Genomic DNA, 17,214 nt, shown 5'->3' with positions numbered 1-17,214 from the left:
AGACAATGCTGAGTGGGAGGGGGGTGCCAGCAGTGGCATAAATGCTGGTCAGTACCGGTGTGGCCAGACACTCTGCGATGCACATCATGGTTGAATTCCCCTGTGAGTGGAGGAGGGGTTCCAGGCATTATCCCACAATCCCTCAAAAAGTGAGACGACGGATCACAGTCATGGAGGAGAAAGGCTGACACCCTTTGAAATCAGCTGACAGTTGTCACTGGGTGAAGCCCCGCCCCTTAGGCTAGATTTTGAGAAAGTGGGCGGGGCCGAGTGATGGAGCTGCTCTCCATTGCCGGCAGAATCTAATGATTCAGGGACTGTCGTGAGGGCTTTTTATTCCGGTGAGTTCTCAAACAGGAAGCTCGAGAGCTTCTCCATTGAGGGGTGAGGACGGTCTTCAACAAGGGGTGACGTGGGTGTGGGATAAAGGGGTGAGGAGGACTGAGGCAGAGGGGGAAACAGTCCTCTTGGCAGACTAGCTCAGCATCGCCTTGAAAAGTTCAGGTCTCGAGGCAACAAAGACATGAATAATTTCCTGTGCATCAGATCAGCTAAGATGTCAGCAGATACAGGAAGCAGGGATTTTAGATATTGCCCCCCTGTTTTCATCCAAACTGATGGGTGTGGTGGCTCATTGGTCAGCAAAGCTGCCTCATAAGAGCAGGGAGCTGGGATTGGCTGGGTGACTGTGTGGAGTTTGTACATTCTCCCTGAGTCTGCATGGGTTTCCTCCGGGTGCTCTGGTTTCCCTTGTAAACACATATATGGCTTACCGGTAGAATAAATTGTAGATTGCGAGTGGGCGTGTCCTCGGCGTTCGGAGGTCACGTGGTCCTCTGATGCGTGCGTAGAGGATGATCACGTGGTGCTCCGAGGCGCGGGCGTGGTCTCCCTGTTTCGCGCTCCGGAAGAATGCCGGGAGGTCACGTGATCGGCCGTTTCGCGCCCCGGAAGTGTGCGAGTCTGCCGTTTCGCGCCCGAAAGGAGCCCGCGTGGTGCTCCTTTTCAGAGACAAAGGAGGGTCACGTGGGATCGGACATCCGGGAATGCGAGGAGGCAGGGAATGGAGTCAGAACAACAGCCAATTAGAAGACAATCTCACTTGAGTGATGGTATGATGTTTTGTATGGTATAAAAGACTGGGTCGAAGCATGAATACGTCTTTGTTCATCGTGAACTGACTTACTTAGTAGTTTGTCAGGGACAGAAAGGTTTAGACCCAGAGCTCTGTATACTTTATCCACTTACTGCTAGAATAAAACTAAAAGTGTAAGATTGACTATCTTCTCCTATTGCTTTATTTAAAGAGCACGCAGGACTGGGCTCACACATAGAGGAAAGTAAGTTGGTAGATTGAGCCTAAGTCTGACATCCTCCTACACTTCAAAGATGTGCAGGCTAGGTGGATAGGTCATGGGATGTTCTTCGGAGCATCAGTGTGGACTCAATGGGCTGAATGACTTGTTTCCACTCTGTAGGAATTCTACCATCCTCAGGAGTTGCAAACTGAGATTGTCCTGCCATGAACCCTTGATCCTAGAGAAAGCAGTGAGGAACTTTGTCCTCCCTTAGAACATATTTAAAGTTTACCCTCTCTTTCTCCTGGTGGATTACTGATATCATCTGATTTTCAACTTGGTTTAACACTTGCAAACAAACCATGCGTCATTAAAACATAAAATGATGAGTAAGAAGTGACTGGTTAATCGTAAAGTGAGCAAAAACCCACACTCTCAACAGGGAGAAATAACCGATGGGTCACCACAGCTCAGGTGGGGGGGAGAGATCGAGAAGGAGAGTGCTTTATAGTAACGTCGATCCTTGGAAGTATTGAACCCAGGCATCACAAAGTAGCCATCCAGTCAACTGAGCTAACCAGATCCCAACATATTTGATCTGCAACTGTGAGTCTAAAAGGAAGAGAAATCTTTTGCGATGAAAGACTTTCTTTATTAGCCAATTAAGTGCAAATGACATTATCCACCATGAACACAGCTGGAGTCACCAATACCAACTCAACTCACCTTCATCTCACTAACCCTTCTGAAGCTCAGCTCATCCCACAATCTGGCAGTCCAAACCTTATGAATTCAAATCTCACCAATTCAACTCAACACAGGTCAAGTCTGGATTAGAGTGGTCCTGGAAAAGCACAGCAGGTCAGGCAGCATCCAAGGATCAGGAAAATCGACGGGTCAACCCTGCTGTTTCCCAACTGTGAATGCCTTAGGTTGGGCTCTTATCATTCCACGTTCAGCTGAAGAGGCCTTTCAAGTTGACACTGTGTGAATGGGTGGGGGGGGCACAAGGGTTGGATCGCTCAGAGCAGGAGGTCCACATGTGGGCGATGGTCTATTCTGGATGCCCACCATTGCAGTTGAAGCTGTCCCTCCCGTTCCACACGTGGGGTCAATGAGTTTCCTGGGCCAGTCCTCAAAAGGCTGAAGGGGGTGTTCGCAAGATATAGGAATCGAGGAACAGGAGTAAGCCATTTTTTGTACCCCAAACGTGTCCCTTTATTTAATGAAGTCATACTTATCCCCAGTTTTGGCCAATTACATGCAAACAGCAACAGAAAAGCTCTGCAGGTCTGGCAGTATCGGGGCAGAGAAATCAGAGTTAACGTGTTGGTTCCTCTGTACTGAGGAAGGGTCACGTGACTTGAACTCTGATTTCTATTCACAGATGCTGCCAGACCTGCTGAGCTTTTCCAACAATGTCTGTTGCTGTTTCTGATTTACAGCGTCCACGCTTCTTTCAGTTTTTATTGCCAGTTAGTAACCCCAGTTCATAGCAAACTAATCGTCTGATTGAAAACTATCTAATTAGAATGGACATCGATTGTGAAATAGAAATTTCTTTGCCATCCTGCAATCTGTGAATAAAAGCAAATTACAGGCGGATGCCGGAAATCCGAAAAAAATAGTGAATGTGTTGGAGAACCTCAACAGGTCTTGCAGAATCTGTGGGAGGGGGAAACAGAGTGAATGTTTCAGTCGCAGTTTCATCTGTCTTCATCCAGGCCTGAAATATTATCTGCGTTTCTCTCTCAACAGATGCTATCGCCTGTGAAGTTCGTTGTTTCTAGGGGCTCGTTTGATGTTTTGACTGGTGACAGACATACTCAGTGGATCTTCCTTCCAATCATGAGTCACACCTTCTCCCGGGGGGTGGCGGAGAGTTAATCGCGGGACACTTCACAATGGTGAGTTGCGGTCTTACAAGACTGTCAGTTGCATCATGAATCAAGGGGAGGAGCAATGGCCCTTCCAAGCAACCATCAAGCAATCGCAAATTATCTTCTTCCAAGCGGATTAGCAGCAGGAGCAACAATTAAGTCAGGATGGGTTCCAGTCCTGAAAGGATGGGATCTCCTGGAAATGAGAAAGCCAAGATGAAAACACAGTCTTGGTCCGCGCCACTTGGCTCAAATGAAGAGGATTTACAATGGGTCAATATTTAACCAAGATCATCCATTGTAGCCAATTGGGAGGGGGTCAATTTGGAGGGAAAGAACAGGGGTGGAAAAGTAATGGAAGCAATGAGCTTCTCGGAGGCCGGGGGGGGGGTTGATCAAGAGATTGAGATTTGGAATGGTATTAATCACGGAATTAATGAAACATTATGTGGGTTGGATACCACCTTGGCGGCTATTAGGGTCGAAGGATATGAGGGAAGAGGGGGCTGTTGAGTGGATGATCAACCCTGATCATAATGAATGGCAGAATAGACTCAAAGGGGCCTGAAGGTAGCTCATGACCCCTGGTCATGATGGAATGCATCCCAAAATGCTGAACGAAAAGGCAGAAGTTGCAGTAGGTGTGTTGGTGGGCATTTATCAAAAATCACTAGTCTCCGAGCAGGTCTCAGGGGACCAGGAGACAATGGAAGGCATGCCGCTGTTTAAATAAGGGTGTAGGCAAAAGACAGGTAACCTTAGGTCGGCTAGCTTAACATTTGTAGTCAGGAAAATGCTGGAGGCGTTAAGGAAGGAATAGTGAGGCATCTGGATGGGAAGGGTTCCATCTGTTAGATGCAGCATGGGTTGAGGAAAGAAAGGTCATGTTTGACAAATCTACTGGAGTCCTTTGAGGATGTAGCAAGTGTGGTGGATCAAGGGGAACAGGTAGTTGCTGTATATTTGCATTTCCAGAAGGTGCCACAGAAAAGACTCATCCATAAGATAAGAATGCACGGAGCTGCGGGAGGATGTGTTAGCATGGATAGAGGATTGGTTAACCAATAGAAAGCAGAGAGTTGGGACAAATGGGTGTTTCTTTGGTTGGGGATCTGTGGTGAGTGGCATACCGCAGGGGTCAGAGTTGGATACGCAACTGCACGTGATTTATTTAAATAATCTAGAAGGGGAGACAGAATGTAACATATCCAAATTTGCTGATGACACTAAATTGAGTGGAAAGGGCAAACTGTACATCATTTAAAAGGCATCTGGATGGGTATATGAATAGGGTTTCAAGGGATATGGGCCAAGTGCTGGCAAATGGGACTAGATTAGGTTAAGATATCTGGTTGGCATGGACAGGTTGGACCAAAGGATCCATTTCCATGCTCTATGATTCTGTGACTCCATGACTACTCATGATTCTTTAGTCTCATCTAAAAAAAGAAACTGCCAAGGGTGAATTCAAAGCTACTTATCCTCTGCCTGCCTGAAAGAGACATTCCAACACCACTGTGACAACGCCTCTTTGCAACAGAAACAGTGCAGAACACATCTCTCTCAAAGACGCAGTGACGTCACACAGGGAAGCTTCAAAACCTTGGTCAGCAACTTACTGGAAGGACGTCTGTTCAAGGAACACTTGGAAGAGATAGTGGCACACATTTGTGATGTTCACACTTGTAGTACCATCTACACTCCCAGTCACATGTACAGATGCCAGCTATAAAGACAGTGTAGAGACAGACTGGTTAAACAATCCACCGAAATGTGATTACAACTTGAAAAGTCATGCAACATTGTTTATAACAATCTTCCACAAACTCAAACACGTGCAGCATTCAGAGTAATGTATTTGACTCTCTGCTCTAAGTTGGTACAGCTCCCGCCATCCCATAGAGAGTTCAGCTTTTTTTTTAAATTCGCTCATGGGATCTGGGCTCTGCTGGCTGGGCTGGTTTTTAATTTCGAGTGACCTTTGAGAAGGTGGGGGTGAGCTGCCTTCTTGAACCGATGCTGTCCATAGGCTGCAGGTAGACAATGCTATTAGGGAGGAAATTCCAGGATTTTGAGCCAGTGAGAGTGAAGAAACAGCAATATATTTCAAAGTCAGAATGGTGAGTGTTTTGGAGGGGAACTTGCAGGAGGTGGTGTTCCCATGTATCCACTGCCTTTCTCCTTCCAGATGGAAGGGGCCGTGGGTTTGGAAGGTGCTGCCTGGGAATCTTTGGTGAGTTTCTGCAGTGTATCTTGTAGCTGGTACAACACTGCTGTTACGGAGCGGGGGTGGGTGAGGGAGGGGATGGTACTCACTGCTGTTACTGAGGGGGGGTGGGGTGAGGGAGGGGATGGTACACACTGCTGTTACTGAGGGGGGGTGGGGGAGGGAGGGGATAGTACACACTGCTGTTACTGAGGGGGGGTAGGGGGAGGGAGGGGATGGTACACACTGCTGTTACTGGGGGGGGTGGGGGCGAGGAAAGGGATGGTACACACTGCTGTCACTGAGCGTTGGTGGGGGGAGGGAGGGGATGGTACACACTGCTGTTACTGAGGGGGGGTGGGGGGAGGGAGGGGATGGTATACACTGCTGTTACTGAGGGGGGGTGGGGGAGGGAGGGGATGGTACACACTGCTGTTACTGAGTGTCAGTGGGGGAGGGAGGGGATGGTACACACTGCTGTTACTGAACGTCGGTGGGGGAGGGAGGGGATGGTACACACTGCTGTTACTGAGCGTCGGTGGGGGGGGATGGTACACACTGCTGTTACTGAGGGAGGTGGGGGTGGGAGGGGATGGTACACACTGCTGTTACTGAGCATCGGTGGGGGGAGCAAGGGGATGCTACACACTGCTGTTACTGAGCGTCGGTGTGGGGAGGGAGGGGATGGTACACACTGCTGTTACTGAGTGTCGTGGGGGAGGGAGGGGATGGTACACACTGTTGTTAGTGAGTGTCGGTGGGGGGAGGGGATGGTACACACTGCTGTTACTGAGTGTCAGTGGCGGGAGGGGGGGATGGTACACACTGCTGTTACTGAGGGGGGTGGGGGGAGGGAGTGGATGGTACACACTGCTGTTACTGAGGGGGGGTGGGGGAGGGAGGGGATGGTACACACTGCTGTTACTGAGGGTCAGTGCGGGAGGGAGGGGATGGTACACACTGCTGTTACTGAACGTCGGTGGGGGAGGGAGGGGATGGTACACACTGCTGTTACTGAGCGTCGGTGGGGTGGGGGGGATGGTACACACTGCTGTTACTGAGGGAGGTGGGGGTGGGAGGGGATGGTACACACTGCTGTTACTGAGCATCGGTGGGGGGAGGAAGGGGAGGCTACACACTGCTGTTACTGAGCGTCGGTGTGGGGAGGGAGGGGATGGTACACACTGCTGTTATTGAGCGTCGGTGGGGGAGGGAGTGGATGGTACACACTGCTGTTACTGAGTGTCGGTGGGGGAGGGAGGGGATGGTACACACTGCTGTTACTGAGCTTCTGTGGGGGAGGGAAGGGATGGTACACACTGCTGTTAGTGAGCGTCGGTCGGGGGAGGGAGGGGATGGTACACACTGGTGTTACTGAGTGTCGGTGGGGGGAGGGGGGGATGGTATACACTGCTGTTACTGCGCTTCTGTTGGGGAGTGAGGGGATGGTACACACTGCTGTTACTGAGTGTCATGGGGGAGGGAGAGGATGGTACACACTGTTGTTACTGAGCTTCTGTTGGGGAGGGAGGGAATGGTGCACACTGCTGTTACTGAGTGTCGTGGGGGAGGGAGGGGATGGTACACACTGCTGTTACTGCAGAGTTAATGTTTCGGGTCATAGAGTCAGAGAGATGTACAGCACAGAAACAGATCCTTCGGTCCAACCTGTCCATGCCGACCAGATATCCCAACCCAATCTAGTCCCACCTGCCAGAACCTGGCCCATATCCCTCCAAACCCTTCCTATTCATATACCCATCCAAATGCCTCTTAAATGTTGCAATTGTACCAGCCTCCACCACTTCCTCTGGCAGCTCATTCCCTGCACGTACCATCTTCTGCATGAAAAAGCTGCCCCTTAGGTCTCTTTTATATCATTCCTCTCTCACCCTAAACCTGTGCCCTCTAGTTCTGGACTCTCCCACCCCAGGGAAAAGACCTTGCCTATTTACCCTATCCATGCACCTCATGATTTTATAAACCTCTATAAGGTCACCCCTCAGTCTCTGACGCTCCAGGGAAAACAGCGCCAGCCTGTTCAGCCTGTCCCTGTAGCTCAAACCCTCCAACCCTGGCAACATCCTTGTAAATCTTTTCTGAACTGTGACCCTTCCTCAGAACTCAGAGGTCTGGTTTCTCATCACCCATGCTGTGTTTTTCAGCATTTCTATCAAATAAATATAACTTTCTATAATATTTAAGGTCTTTAAATGTTGGATGAGTAGAGAGAAAATGTAAGTCAAATGAGAAAGGAGGGAGTTTCCACATGGGGTGCCGATATTACACTAGCTGATGGGACAGAAATCTCTCTGAGAATTAAGGAGGTTCTAACTTATGTTTCTAAAGATTAACTTGCTCACTCGAGGGGTCTTATTTTGGTTGCTGCATTGAAGAGACTTTAAATTATTTTTTCAATACATTCTGACTTTCCTGGATATAGGTCTTAATCCTTCTTGTAGCTGACTCTGGCTGTTTCCCCACACGCTGGACTAACATTATTTCATTGTTTGTTGGTCTCACTTTTCAAAACACCTGGTGAGTGGATAAATTACTGTTCACAAAGCCATGAGAAGTAGCTTGTCCCACTGAGGGTAAGGAAGGGATGGTAGATCGACGGAATCTTGAGTGACAAGGGATGTGGAACATCTAGTCAGGAGGAAGAAAGAAGCTTACTTAAGGTTGAGGAGGTAAGGATCAGACAGGGCTCTAGAGGGTTACAAGTTGGACAGGAAGGAACTGAAGAATGGACTTAGGAGAGATAGAAGGAGGCATGAAAAAGCTTTAGTGGGAAGGATTAAGGAAAACCCTAAGGTGTTCTACACTTATGTGAAGAAGAAGAGGATGGCCCGAGTGAGGGTAGGGCTGCTCAGTGATAGTGGAGGGGACTTGTGCCTGGAGTCAGAGGAAGTAGGTGAGGTCCTTAATGAATACTTTGCTTCAGTATTCACTACTGAGAGGCATCTTGACGTTTCTGAGGACAGCGTGATACAGACTGATACACTCGAAAATGTTGATGTTAGGAAGGAGGATGTGCTGAAAACTTTGAAAAACACAAGGATAGATAAATCCCCTGGGCCAGACGGGATAAACCCAAGGTTTCTTCAGGAAGTGAGGAAAGAGATTGGTGCGACTTTGATGATGATCTTTTTGTCCTCACTGTCCACTGGAATAGGTGATTGGAGGATGGCAAATGCTATTTCCATGTTCAAGAAAGGGAATATGGATAATCCTGGGAATTACAGACCAGTCAGCCTTATGTCAGTGGTGGGCAAAATATTGCAGAGGATTCTGAGAGACAGGATTTGTGATTACTTAGAAAACCACTGTTTGGTTAGAGATAGTTGACATTGCTCTGTGAGGGGCAGGTCATGCCTCACAAATCTTATTGAATTCTTTGAGGGTGTGACAAAACACATTGATGAAGGTAGAGCAGTCGATGTGGTGTACATGGATTTTAGCAAGGTGTTTGATAAGGTTGTATGAGAAAGTGAGAACTACAGATGTTGGAGATCAGAGTTGAAGAGTGTGGTGCTGGAAAAGCACAGCAGGTCAGGCAGCATCTGAGGAGCAGGAGAGTCAATGAGGCTTATGGGTTAAGGAGGCTAAGAGATACATATGAGGGGGTGGAGCTGGGAAGATGGTAAATAAGGTTCCCCATGGTAGGCTTATTCAGAAAGCAAGGAGGCATGGGATACAGGGAAATCTGACTATCTGGATGCAGAATCGGCTGGATCACAGAAGACAGCCTGGAGCTCGGTAGGAAGTGATATGTTCCGCAGGGATCGGTTCTGGGACCTCTGCTCTTTGTGATTTTTATAAATGACTTTGATGAGGAAGTGGAAGGGAGGTTCAGTAAGTCTGCCAATGATAAATAGGTTGGTGGAGTGGTGGATAGTATGAAGGGCTGTTTTAGGTTGCAGTGGGACGTTGACAGGATGCAGAGCTGGACTGAGAAGTGGCAGATGGAGTTCAGCCTGGAAAAATGTGAAGGCACTCATTTTGGAAGGTGGAAGTTAAGTGCAGAATACAGAGTTAAAGGCAGGATTCTTGGCAGTGTGGAGGAACAGAGGGATCTTGGATCCATGTCCATAGATCCCTCAAAGTTGCCACCCAGGTCGATAGGGTTGTTAAAAAGGCGTATGGTGTGTTAGCTTTCGTTAGCGGGGGGATTGAGTTTAAGAGCCGCGAGGTTATGCTGCAGCTCGATAGAGCCCTAGTTAGACCACACTTGGAATATTGTGCTCAGTTCTGGTCACTTCATTATAGGAAAGATGGGGAAGCTTTAGAGAGGGTGCAGAGGAGATTTCCCAGGATGCTGCCTGGACTGGAGGGGCATGTCTTATGAGGAAAGGTTGAGGGGGCGAGGGCTTTTCCCATTGGAGTGAAGAAGGATAAGGGGTGACTTGTTAGAGGTGTACAAGAGACATAGATAGAGTGGATAGCTAGAGACATTTTCCCAGGCGAAAATGGCTATTACGAGGGGTCAGAACTTTAAGGAGATTGGAGGAAGGTATTGGGGAGATGTCAGAGGCAGGTTCTACACACAAAGAGTGGGCGCGCGGAATGAACTGTCAGCGGTAACAGTAGAGTAGAGGGATATTTAAGCGACTCTTGGATAGGCATATGGATGATAGTAAAATAAAGGGTATGTAGGTTAGTCTGACCTTAGAGTAGGATAAAAGGTCAGCACAACATCGAGGGCCGAAAGACCTGTACTGTTCTGTGTTCTATGATTGTCTGCAACATTTATTAATAAGTAGCCAAATTAAAGGTAACTTGTGGTCATTTACAATCAACAGTGGGCATGAACAAATGAAAACTACTCAGCCAAAGCTGAAATTCCGAACATCCTGGAGAGACCAGGAACACAAAGATTGTCAAATAAAGGACCCACCCCTTAACATCGCAGCATTATGTGCAAATCATGGGTTACAATCTGCAAAATAAATTCCCAGTGCATGCCCCATCCCCCAGCCCAGCCACCTACAGATGTCAGTGTCCTGTCAATCATGACCCCAAATAAAGGGAGATGAGGTTGGCACGTGATCATGTACAGTGTATAAATTGAGAGCTGGTCTTCCTTCAGTCTTCACATTGTCAGAGAGAGGCGTGGAGGCTGCATCTCTCGTCGTCAAACTCTCTCGTCATCAAACTCTCTCGTCGTCGTGAGCCGAACTGAGAAGCCTCCCAAAAAATGGTGTGGTCCCTGTCGACACTTTTATTGGTCTGCAGTTGTTTGCAAGTGACCCTGAGCGGTAAGTAATCTTGAAGTGATCCTAAACGTGTTTCCATTGAGGGTAGGATCAATACAGAGCCAGGAGGTTGAGTGACTCAGGCATTTCAGGCTTTAATCCATTTTACTTGATCATTGAAACGGTAAATTTTATCGTTTAGGTTATAACTCCAATACGTATGTTATTGATCTGGAGAGGGTTCTGAAAAGACTTACTAGGATGATGCCAAGAATGAGAGTTTGAGATATAAAAACTACACTGGAAAGATTAGGACTTAGATCATTGGAGTGTAGGAGTTTGAGCAGTGATCGTATAAAATCACAAGATGTATTGATAGAGTGAATAGACAAGGGTCTTTTCCCTAGTGGCGAGGGAGTTGAAATCTCGGGGGCATATTTTTAAGGTGAGAGGAGAGAGTTTTAAAAAGGACATGGGTGGGGTGAGGGATGTAAACTCCTTCACACAGAGTGGTTCATCTGTGGAATGTACTGCCTGTGGAAGTGGTGGATGTGGGTACAGTTACAACATTTGAAAGACCTTTGGACAGATTGATGAATAAAAATGGAGTGGAGTGATTTCAGCCAAGTGCAGGCAGTTGGGATTAGTTTAGATTAGTCTGGTGTGGGAACATGGTTGGTGTGAACTGACTAGACCAAAGGCTCTGTTTGCGTGCTGTATGAGTCTATGACTCTGTTTCCAGTGTCCCCAGTATTTTGTTTTCTACTGGGATAAGGCTAAACTGAAACAGCAGCACAACTAGTTAGTATTAAAACAAAATCTTGAAAGTGCAGGAAAACTAAAGGGGAAGGAGCTGCAAGATGGAAACAAGGGTTACCCCATGCCTGTGGGTCATAAATGACCACTCTAACTGTAGTGTGCTGAGGACAGGACCAAATACTGGGAAATGATAAGTAGTTTGGGGTGGCACTGTGGCTCAGTGTTGCCTCCAACACCAGTGACCCTGGCTCAATTCCCATGCTCCCTGTGTCTGTGTGGGTTTCTTCTGGGTGCTCCTGTTTCCTCCCACAATCCACAGTGGCCCAGTGGTTAGCACTGCTGCCTCACAGCGCCTGAGACCCGGGTTCATTTCCCGACTCAGGCGACTGACTGTGTGGAGTTTGCACGTTCTCCCCGTGTCTGCGTGGGTTTCCTCCGGGTGCTCCGGTTTCCTCCCACAGTCCAAAGATGTGCGGGTCAGGTGAATTGGCCATGCTAAATTGCCTGTAGTGTTAGGTAAGGGGTAAATGTAGGGGTCTGGGTGGGTTGCGCTTCGGTGGGTCGGTGTGAACTTGTTGGGCCGAAGGGCCTGTTTCCACACTGTAAGTAATCTAATCAAATCATTGGATGCAAGATGTGCAGGTCAGATAAACTGGCCGCACTAAATTGTCCAGAGTGTGAGGTGCTTTAGTCAGGGATAAATACAGGGGAATGGGTCTGGGTGGGTTACTCTTTGGAGGGTCGGTGTGGACTTGTTGAGCCAAAGGGCCTGTTTCCGTACTGTAGGGAATCGAATCTAAACTTCGAGGGCGAGAGCCAGTGACTTGTACTAGCACCCCATCAATATGGTGCAACTTGAGCTCTGTCGACATTTTTATTGGTCTGCAGTTGTTTGCAAGTGACCCTCAGCGGTAAGTTCAGAGGGGAAACCATGTGTTTCAGCTTCTAAGCTAAACAGCCAGCTTATCATTTTTTTCATTTGCATTATGACTAGACTAGACTTACAGTGTGGAAACAGGCCCTTCGGCCCAACAAGCCCACACCGACCCGCCGAAGCGCAACCCACCCATACCCCTACATTTACCCCTTACCTAACACTACAGGCAATTTAGCATGGCCAATTCACCTGACCCGATCTAGCCAGATCTTGATGTTTAAGGTCAGTGTGTTCGTAACGCCAATAGTTAACCAACTTGCCGAGTCTTCCAATACAGGCTGGTCCGGGGTGGCGGTGGGTGTTGGGGGTACGGGCTGGTGAAATCTGGAACCTGTGTAAGATCCAGCAGAGCTTCAGGGAATTGGATGCTAATGACAGACTAGGGCATCCAGACTTCCAGGTTTCTGAGCGTGACTGTTTCAGGGCAGGAGAGTAACTGAAAGGCAGCCACTATAGAACAGTTACCAATAAATCTAATTCGGAATTCCAGGGAAAGTGTCTCACTCCTAGAGAGAGGAGGAGTGGAGCATAGATGGGCTTCAGATTGGTTCCACAGGTCGGTGCAACATTGAGGACCAAAGGGCCTGTACTGTACTAGGCTGGAATGTTCTGTGGTCTGTGTTTGATGGTCTATATCTGGACGGATATGGTGATAGGGCGAGATGAATGGGAGATGGTGAGGACTTCTGTGTGGGGCATGAAAATACAAATGATGCTGATAGACTGAATGGCCTGCTTCTTTACTGGGGAAATGTTCCATAGTGCCCAGGAATGTGCAGGTTAGGATGGATTGGCCATGCTAAATTGTCTCATAGTGCCCAGGAATATGCAGGTTAGGGTGGATTGGCCATGGGAAATTGTCCCATAGTGTCCAGGAATGTGCAGGTGCAGGTAGATTGGCCATGGGAAATTGTTGAGTTGCGGCTCTGGGAAACCCTTATTCCTGATAAAGGGCTTGTGCCCAAAACAATGATTCTCCTGCTCCTCGGATACTGCCTGACCTGCCTGTGCTTTTCCAGCATCACGCTCTCGACTCTGATCTCCAGCATCTCACTGTCTCCATGCTAAATGCTCCCATAGTGTCCAAGGATGTGTGGTGAGGTGCATTAGTCAAGGATAAATATGGGATAGTAGGGCAGGGGAATGGGCCTGAGTGGGTTTACTCTTCGGAGGGTCAGTGTTGGGCTGAAGGGCCTGTTTCCACACTGGAGCGATTCTGATGTTTTCCTCTTCCAGACTTGACCTGCAACCGGATCGATGGAAACCTGAAACAAATCGATGCCGGGAATGGGCAAGTCTATGGCGTGAGCGCCAATGGATCGGTTTACACCAGGCATGATGGCACCTGGGTGTGGGTTCCCGGGAACCTGGCACACGTGACAGTGGGTCCGGCTGGAGTCTGGGGTGTCGACGGTGCTCACAGTGTCTACAGAAAACGGGGAGGATTCTGGTCGGTTATGAGTGGTAAGAGAGCGGAACATTCCGGAACTCATTAAGATCCGGCCTTCCTGTTTCACTGGGAGCAGCCCTCAGCTTAGGGCCTGCTGAGCAAAATTCCAAAACAACAGAGGTGCTTCTTAAGTCCAGGATGAGGACAAATGATTTCCCTCATTGGGCCTGATTCTTTGCAGTTGTCTATCTCTGAGAGCTGTGGGAGTTCATTATTTCAGCATTTTTAAAGCAGACGATGATACATCCTTTGACTGAAGGAGTAAATGTACATAGAAGGCATTGAAATAGTCCACTGTTGTGTTACATGAGAGACAGACTCTCTACCCACTCCCTCAACTGTGAGGGAGGTGGCTCAGTGGTTAGGACTGCTGCCTCACAGCACCAGGGATCCAGGTTCGATTCCAGCCTCGGGTGACTGTGTGGAGTTTGCATATTCTCCCCATGTCTGCGTGGGTTTCCTCCCACAGTCCAAAGATGTGCAGGTTAGGGTGAATTGGTTGTGCTAAGTTGCCCTGAGTGTTTGGTGCCTTAGTCAGCGGTAAATTTTGGATAAAGAATGGTTGTGGGTGGGTTACTCTTCGGAGGGTCGGTGTTGACTTGTTGGGCCGAAGGGCCTGCTTCCATACTGGAAGGAATCTAATCTCTGAAACCAATCTTCAAATCAACAAGGAGGACTGCACCCATTAGGGTTTGGAGGTGAAAATAGTTCATCTGCTTTATTACTAATGGTGAAGATGAGAGTGGCGCTGGAAAAGCACAGCAGGTCAGGCAGCATCCGAGGAGAGAATCGACATTTCGGGCAAAAGGCCTTCAGTTTTTGCCTGAAACGTCGATTTTCCTGCTCCTCAGATGCTGTCTGACTTGCTGTGTTTTTCCAGCACCACTCTCATCTTGAATCCAATCTCCAGCATCTGCAGTCCCCACTTTCGCCTATTTTATTTCTAAACAGGCCTGCTCAAACAGATCGATGCTGGTGGAAATGGTATTGTGAGTGGAGTTAACATGAACGATGAGATCTTCTGTGTCCATCAAGATGAAGTAAGATCTGCAATCAGTATTTCCAGCCCAAATTACAACCGTATTGATGGCCAGCTGAAATACTACTCCTGTGGGCCGTATAGTTGTTGGGGCGTTAATGCAAACGATGTTATCTACGTCCGGCCAAACGTGGAATCGAGTCAATGTGCTGGAAGCAACTGGGTCAAGGTGGATGGCGGACTCTCAATGATCGAGACTGGGACAGACGGGAGTGTCTATGGTGTCAACAGTAACGGCAATGTCTACCGCAGGTACACTTCTAATTCTCACGCCATCAGGCATTATAGGAGGCAGTGTCAGATCCTGAGGAATTTCCATACATAAGTAGATTTATTGGGGCTAGGTGAAGTTACAAAGTTGAGGAGATTAGTAGGGACTGCTGGAGGCTAAAAAGGCAGCACTCTAGGGGTTGGAAGAATTGTAGAGATAGGGAGGGGACTAGGGGCGGGAGATAGTGAGTGGGTGTAGGGGCTGTAGGAGGTTACAGAGATAGGAAGGGGGTGTAGGGGCTGGAGAGGGTTACAGAGATGGGGAGGGGGTGTAGGGGCTGAAGAGGGTTACAGAGATGAGGGGGTGTAGGGGTTGGAGGGGGGTTACAGAGATAGGGAGGGGGTGTAGAGGCTAAGGGGGTTACAGAGATAGGGAGGTGGTGTTGGGGCTGTAGGAGGTTACAGAGATAGGGAGGAGGTGTAGGGGCTGGAGAGGGTTGCAGAGATGAGGAGGGGGTGTAGGGGCTGAAGAGGGTTGCAGAGATAGGGAGGAGGTGTAGGGGGGTTACAGAGATAGGGATGGGGTGTAGGGTCTGGAGGGGATTACAGAGATAGGGAGGGGGTGTAGAGGCTGTAGGAGGTTACAGAGATAGGGAGGGGGTGAAGAGGCTGTAGGAGGTTACAGAGATAGGGAGGGGATGTAGGGGGGTTACAGAGATAGCAAGGTGGTGAAGGGTCTGGAGGGGGTTATAGCGATAGGGATGGGGTGTAGGGGCTGGAGGGGATTACAGAGATAGGGAGGGGTGTCGGGGCTGGAGGAGGCTGCAGAGATAGGGAGGGGTGCAACACTTTAAGGAATTTGAGAATTCTAAGTCTGAGTTGTCTTTTGACTGGAAAGTGACAGAAGTTAATGAAAGCAGAGATGGGGGAGTTGATGCATGAATGAGAGTTGGTACTCACTTGGGAATGAGGCAAGAGCGATTCATATGTGGGCGGCACGGTGGCACAGTGGTTAGCACTGCTGCCTCACAGCGCCAGAGACCCGGGTTCCATTCCCACCTCCAGTCATTATCAGTGTGGAGTTTGCACGTTCTTCCCCGTGTCTGCGTGGGTTTGCTCCGGTTTCCTCCCACAGTTCCATGCTAAATTTCCCGTAGTGTCAGATGAAGGGGGGGTGGATCAGTGTGGACTTGTTGGGCTGAAGGGCCTGTTTCCACACTGTAAGGAATCTAATTTAAAAACTTCACCAGGGTAAGGACTCGAAGGAATGCCTTGAGCTTTCTAAGTCTGGAATGTGGTGCTGAAAAAGCGCAGCAGGTCAGGCAGCATCTGAGGAGCAGCTTTATAACGTCACAAGCTTCATAATGTCACTGTTCAACTTGGGTCACTGCTATTTTTCAGAGATGGGATCACGTCCCAGAACCCTGCTGGGACAAGCTGGACTCAAATCAACATTGGAGGGATATCCTTCAAGCACGTGACAGTGGATCTGGAAGAACTGTGGCTGGTGACTACCCTCAACAATATCATTCATTGCCAATAGCTTCAAGAAGCTGAAAGTTTGATCAATGTTTAAAAATCAGATCAGTAATTAAGGGAAATGGTGTCGCTTATTTTTTTCTGAACTCTTGCTAAGATTATTCTGCTCGTCCAACATTCCAAGGAAATGCCTCTGGCACAAGTGTACGTAAACCGGTCCAGGTAGAATTTCATAGATGAGCAAATCAGACTCAAGACTCAAAGGGTGAACAGGAGGAGGCCATTCAGCCCCAGTGCACACTGCTATATCAGAACAGGAGGTGGCTATTCAGCCCCAGTGAACACTGCTATATCAGAACAGGAGGTGGCTATTCAGCTCCAGTGAACACTGCTATATCAGAGCAGCAGGAGGCCATTCAGCCCCAGTGAGCACTGCTATATCAGAACAGCAGGAGGTCATTCAGCCCCAGAACCCTATTGCCCCTGCTTATCAGCTTCTGCAGTTGAATAGCCCTCCTCCTGCTCTTGTTCTGGTGAGAGTTGTCGTTTGCAAACCCCCTGCATTTCCTTTTTCTTCCCTTTTGGCAAGAACCTGTGAAATCCACAATGAAAGCTCTGGAACAGGCAATGCTCAATCGACTTGCTAGCTGTGAACTGATTGCTGAGGAGGGCATGTTGGTTCTGATACTGTTCAAAAATAGCACATAACAACAAAATAGGTCAAGGCCTGGGGGGGTTTGGCATAAAGTCTGATCTCTTGG

The 17,214-nt window shown here is 48.5% G+C and overlaps 1 protein-coding gene across 1 annotated transcript; it reads left to right on the top strand.

Annotated features, from left to right (window-relative positions):
* Positions 1–9,853: 9,853 nt before the first annotated feature.
* On the top strand, positions 9,854–16,517 carry LOC132834000 (fish-egg lectin-like). Its single transcript, XM_060852712.1, has 5 exons — positions 9,854–9,897; positions 12,227–12,249; positions 13,512–13,739; positions 14,677–15,016; positions 16,376–16,517. Exons 1-5 carry the CDS (start codon positions 9,854–9,856, stop codon positions 16,515–16,517), a joined length of 777 nt encoding a protein of 258 aa, XP_060708695.1.
* Positions 16,518–17,214: the final 697 nt, after the last annotated feature.

This window comes from Hemiscyllium ocellatum, chromosome 38, assembly GCF_020745735.1.
Source record: "Hemiscyllium ocellatum isolate sHemOce1 chromosome 38, sHemOce1.pat.X.cur, whole genome shotgun sequence".
NCBI lineage: Eukaryota > Metazoa > Chordata > Chondrichthyes > Orectolobiformes > Hemiscylliidae > Hemiscyllium > Hemiscyllium ocellatum.
This window is presented reverse-complemented; position numbering and strand designations above follow the sequence as displayed.

What these genes read in the sequence shown, in the direction of transcription:
- LOC132834000 (XM_060852712.1), top strand. Translation starts at nt 9,854, where the DNA reads ATGGCTATTACGAGGGGTCAGAACTTTAAGGAGATTGGAGGAAG. An exon ending in TTTGCAAGTGACCCTCAGCG is followed by an intron (nt 12,250 to 13,511) that starts GTAAGTTCAGAG and finishes TTCCTCTTCCAG; the next exon opens with ACTTGACCTGCAACCGGATC. An exon ending in AACGGCAATGTCTACCGCAG is followed by an intron (nt 15,017 to 16,375) that starts GTACACTTCTAA and finishes GCTATTTTTCAG; the next exon opens with AGATGGGATCACGTCCCAGA.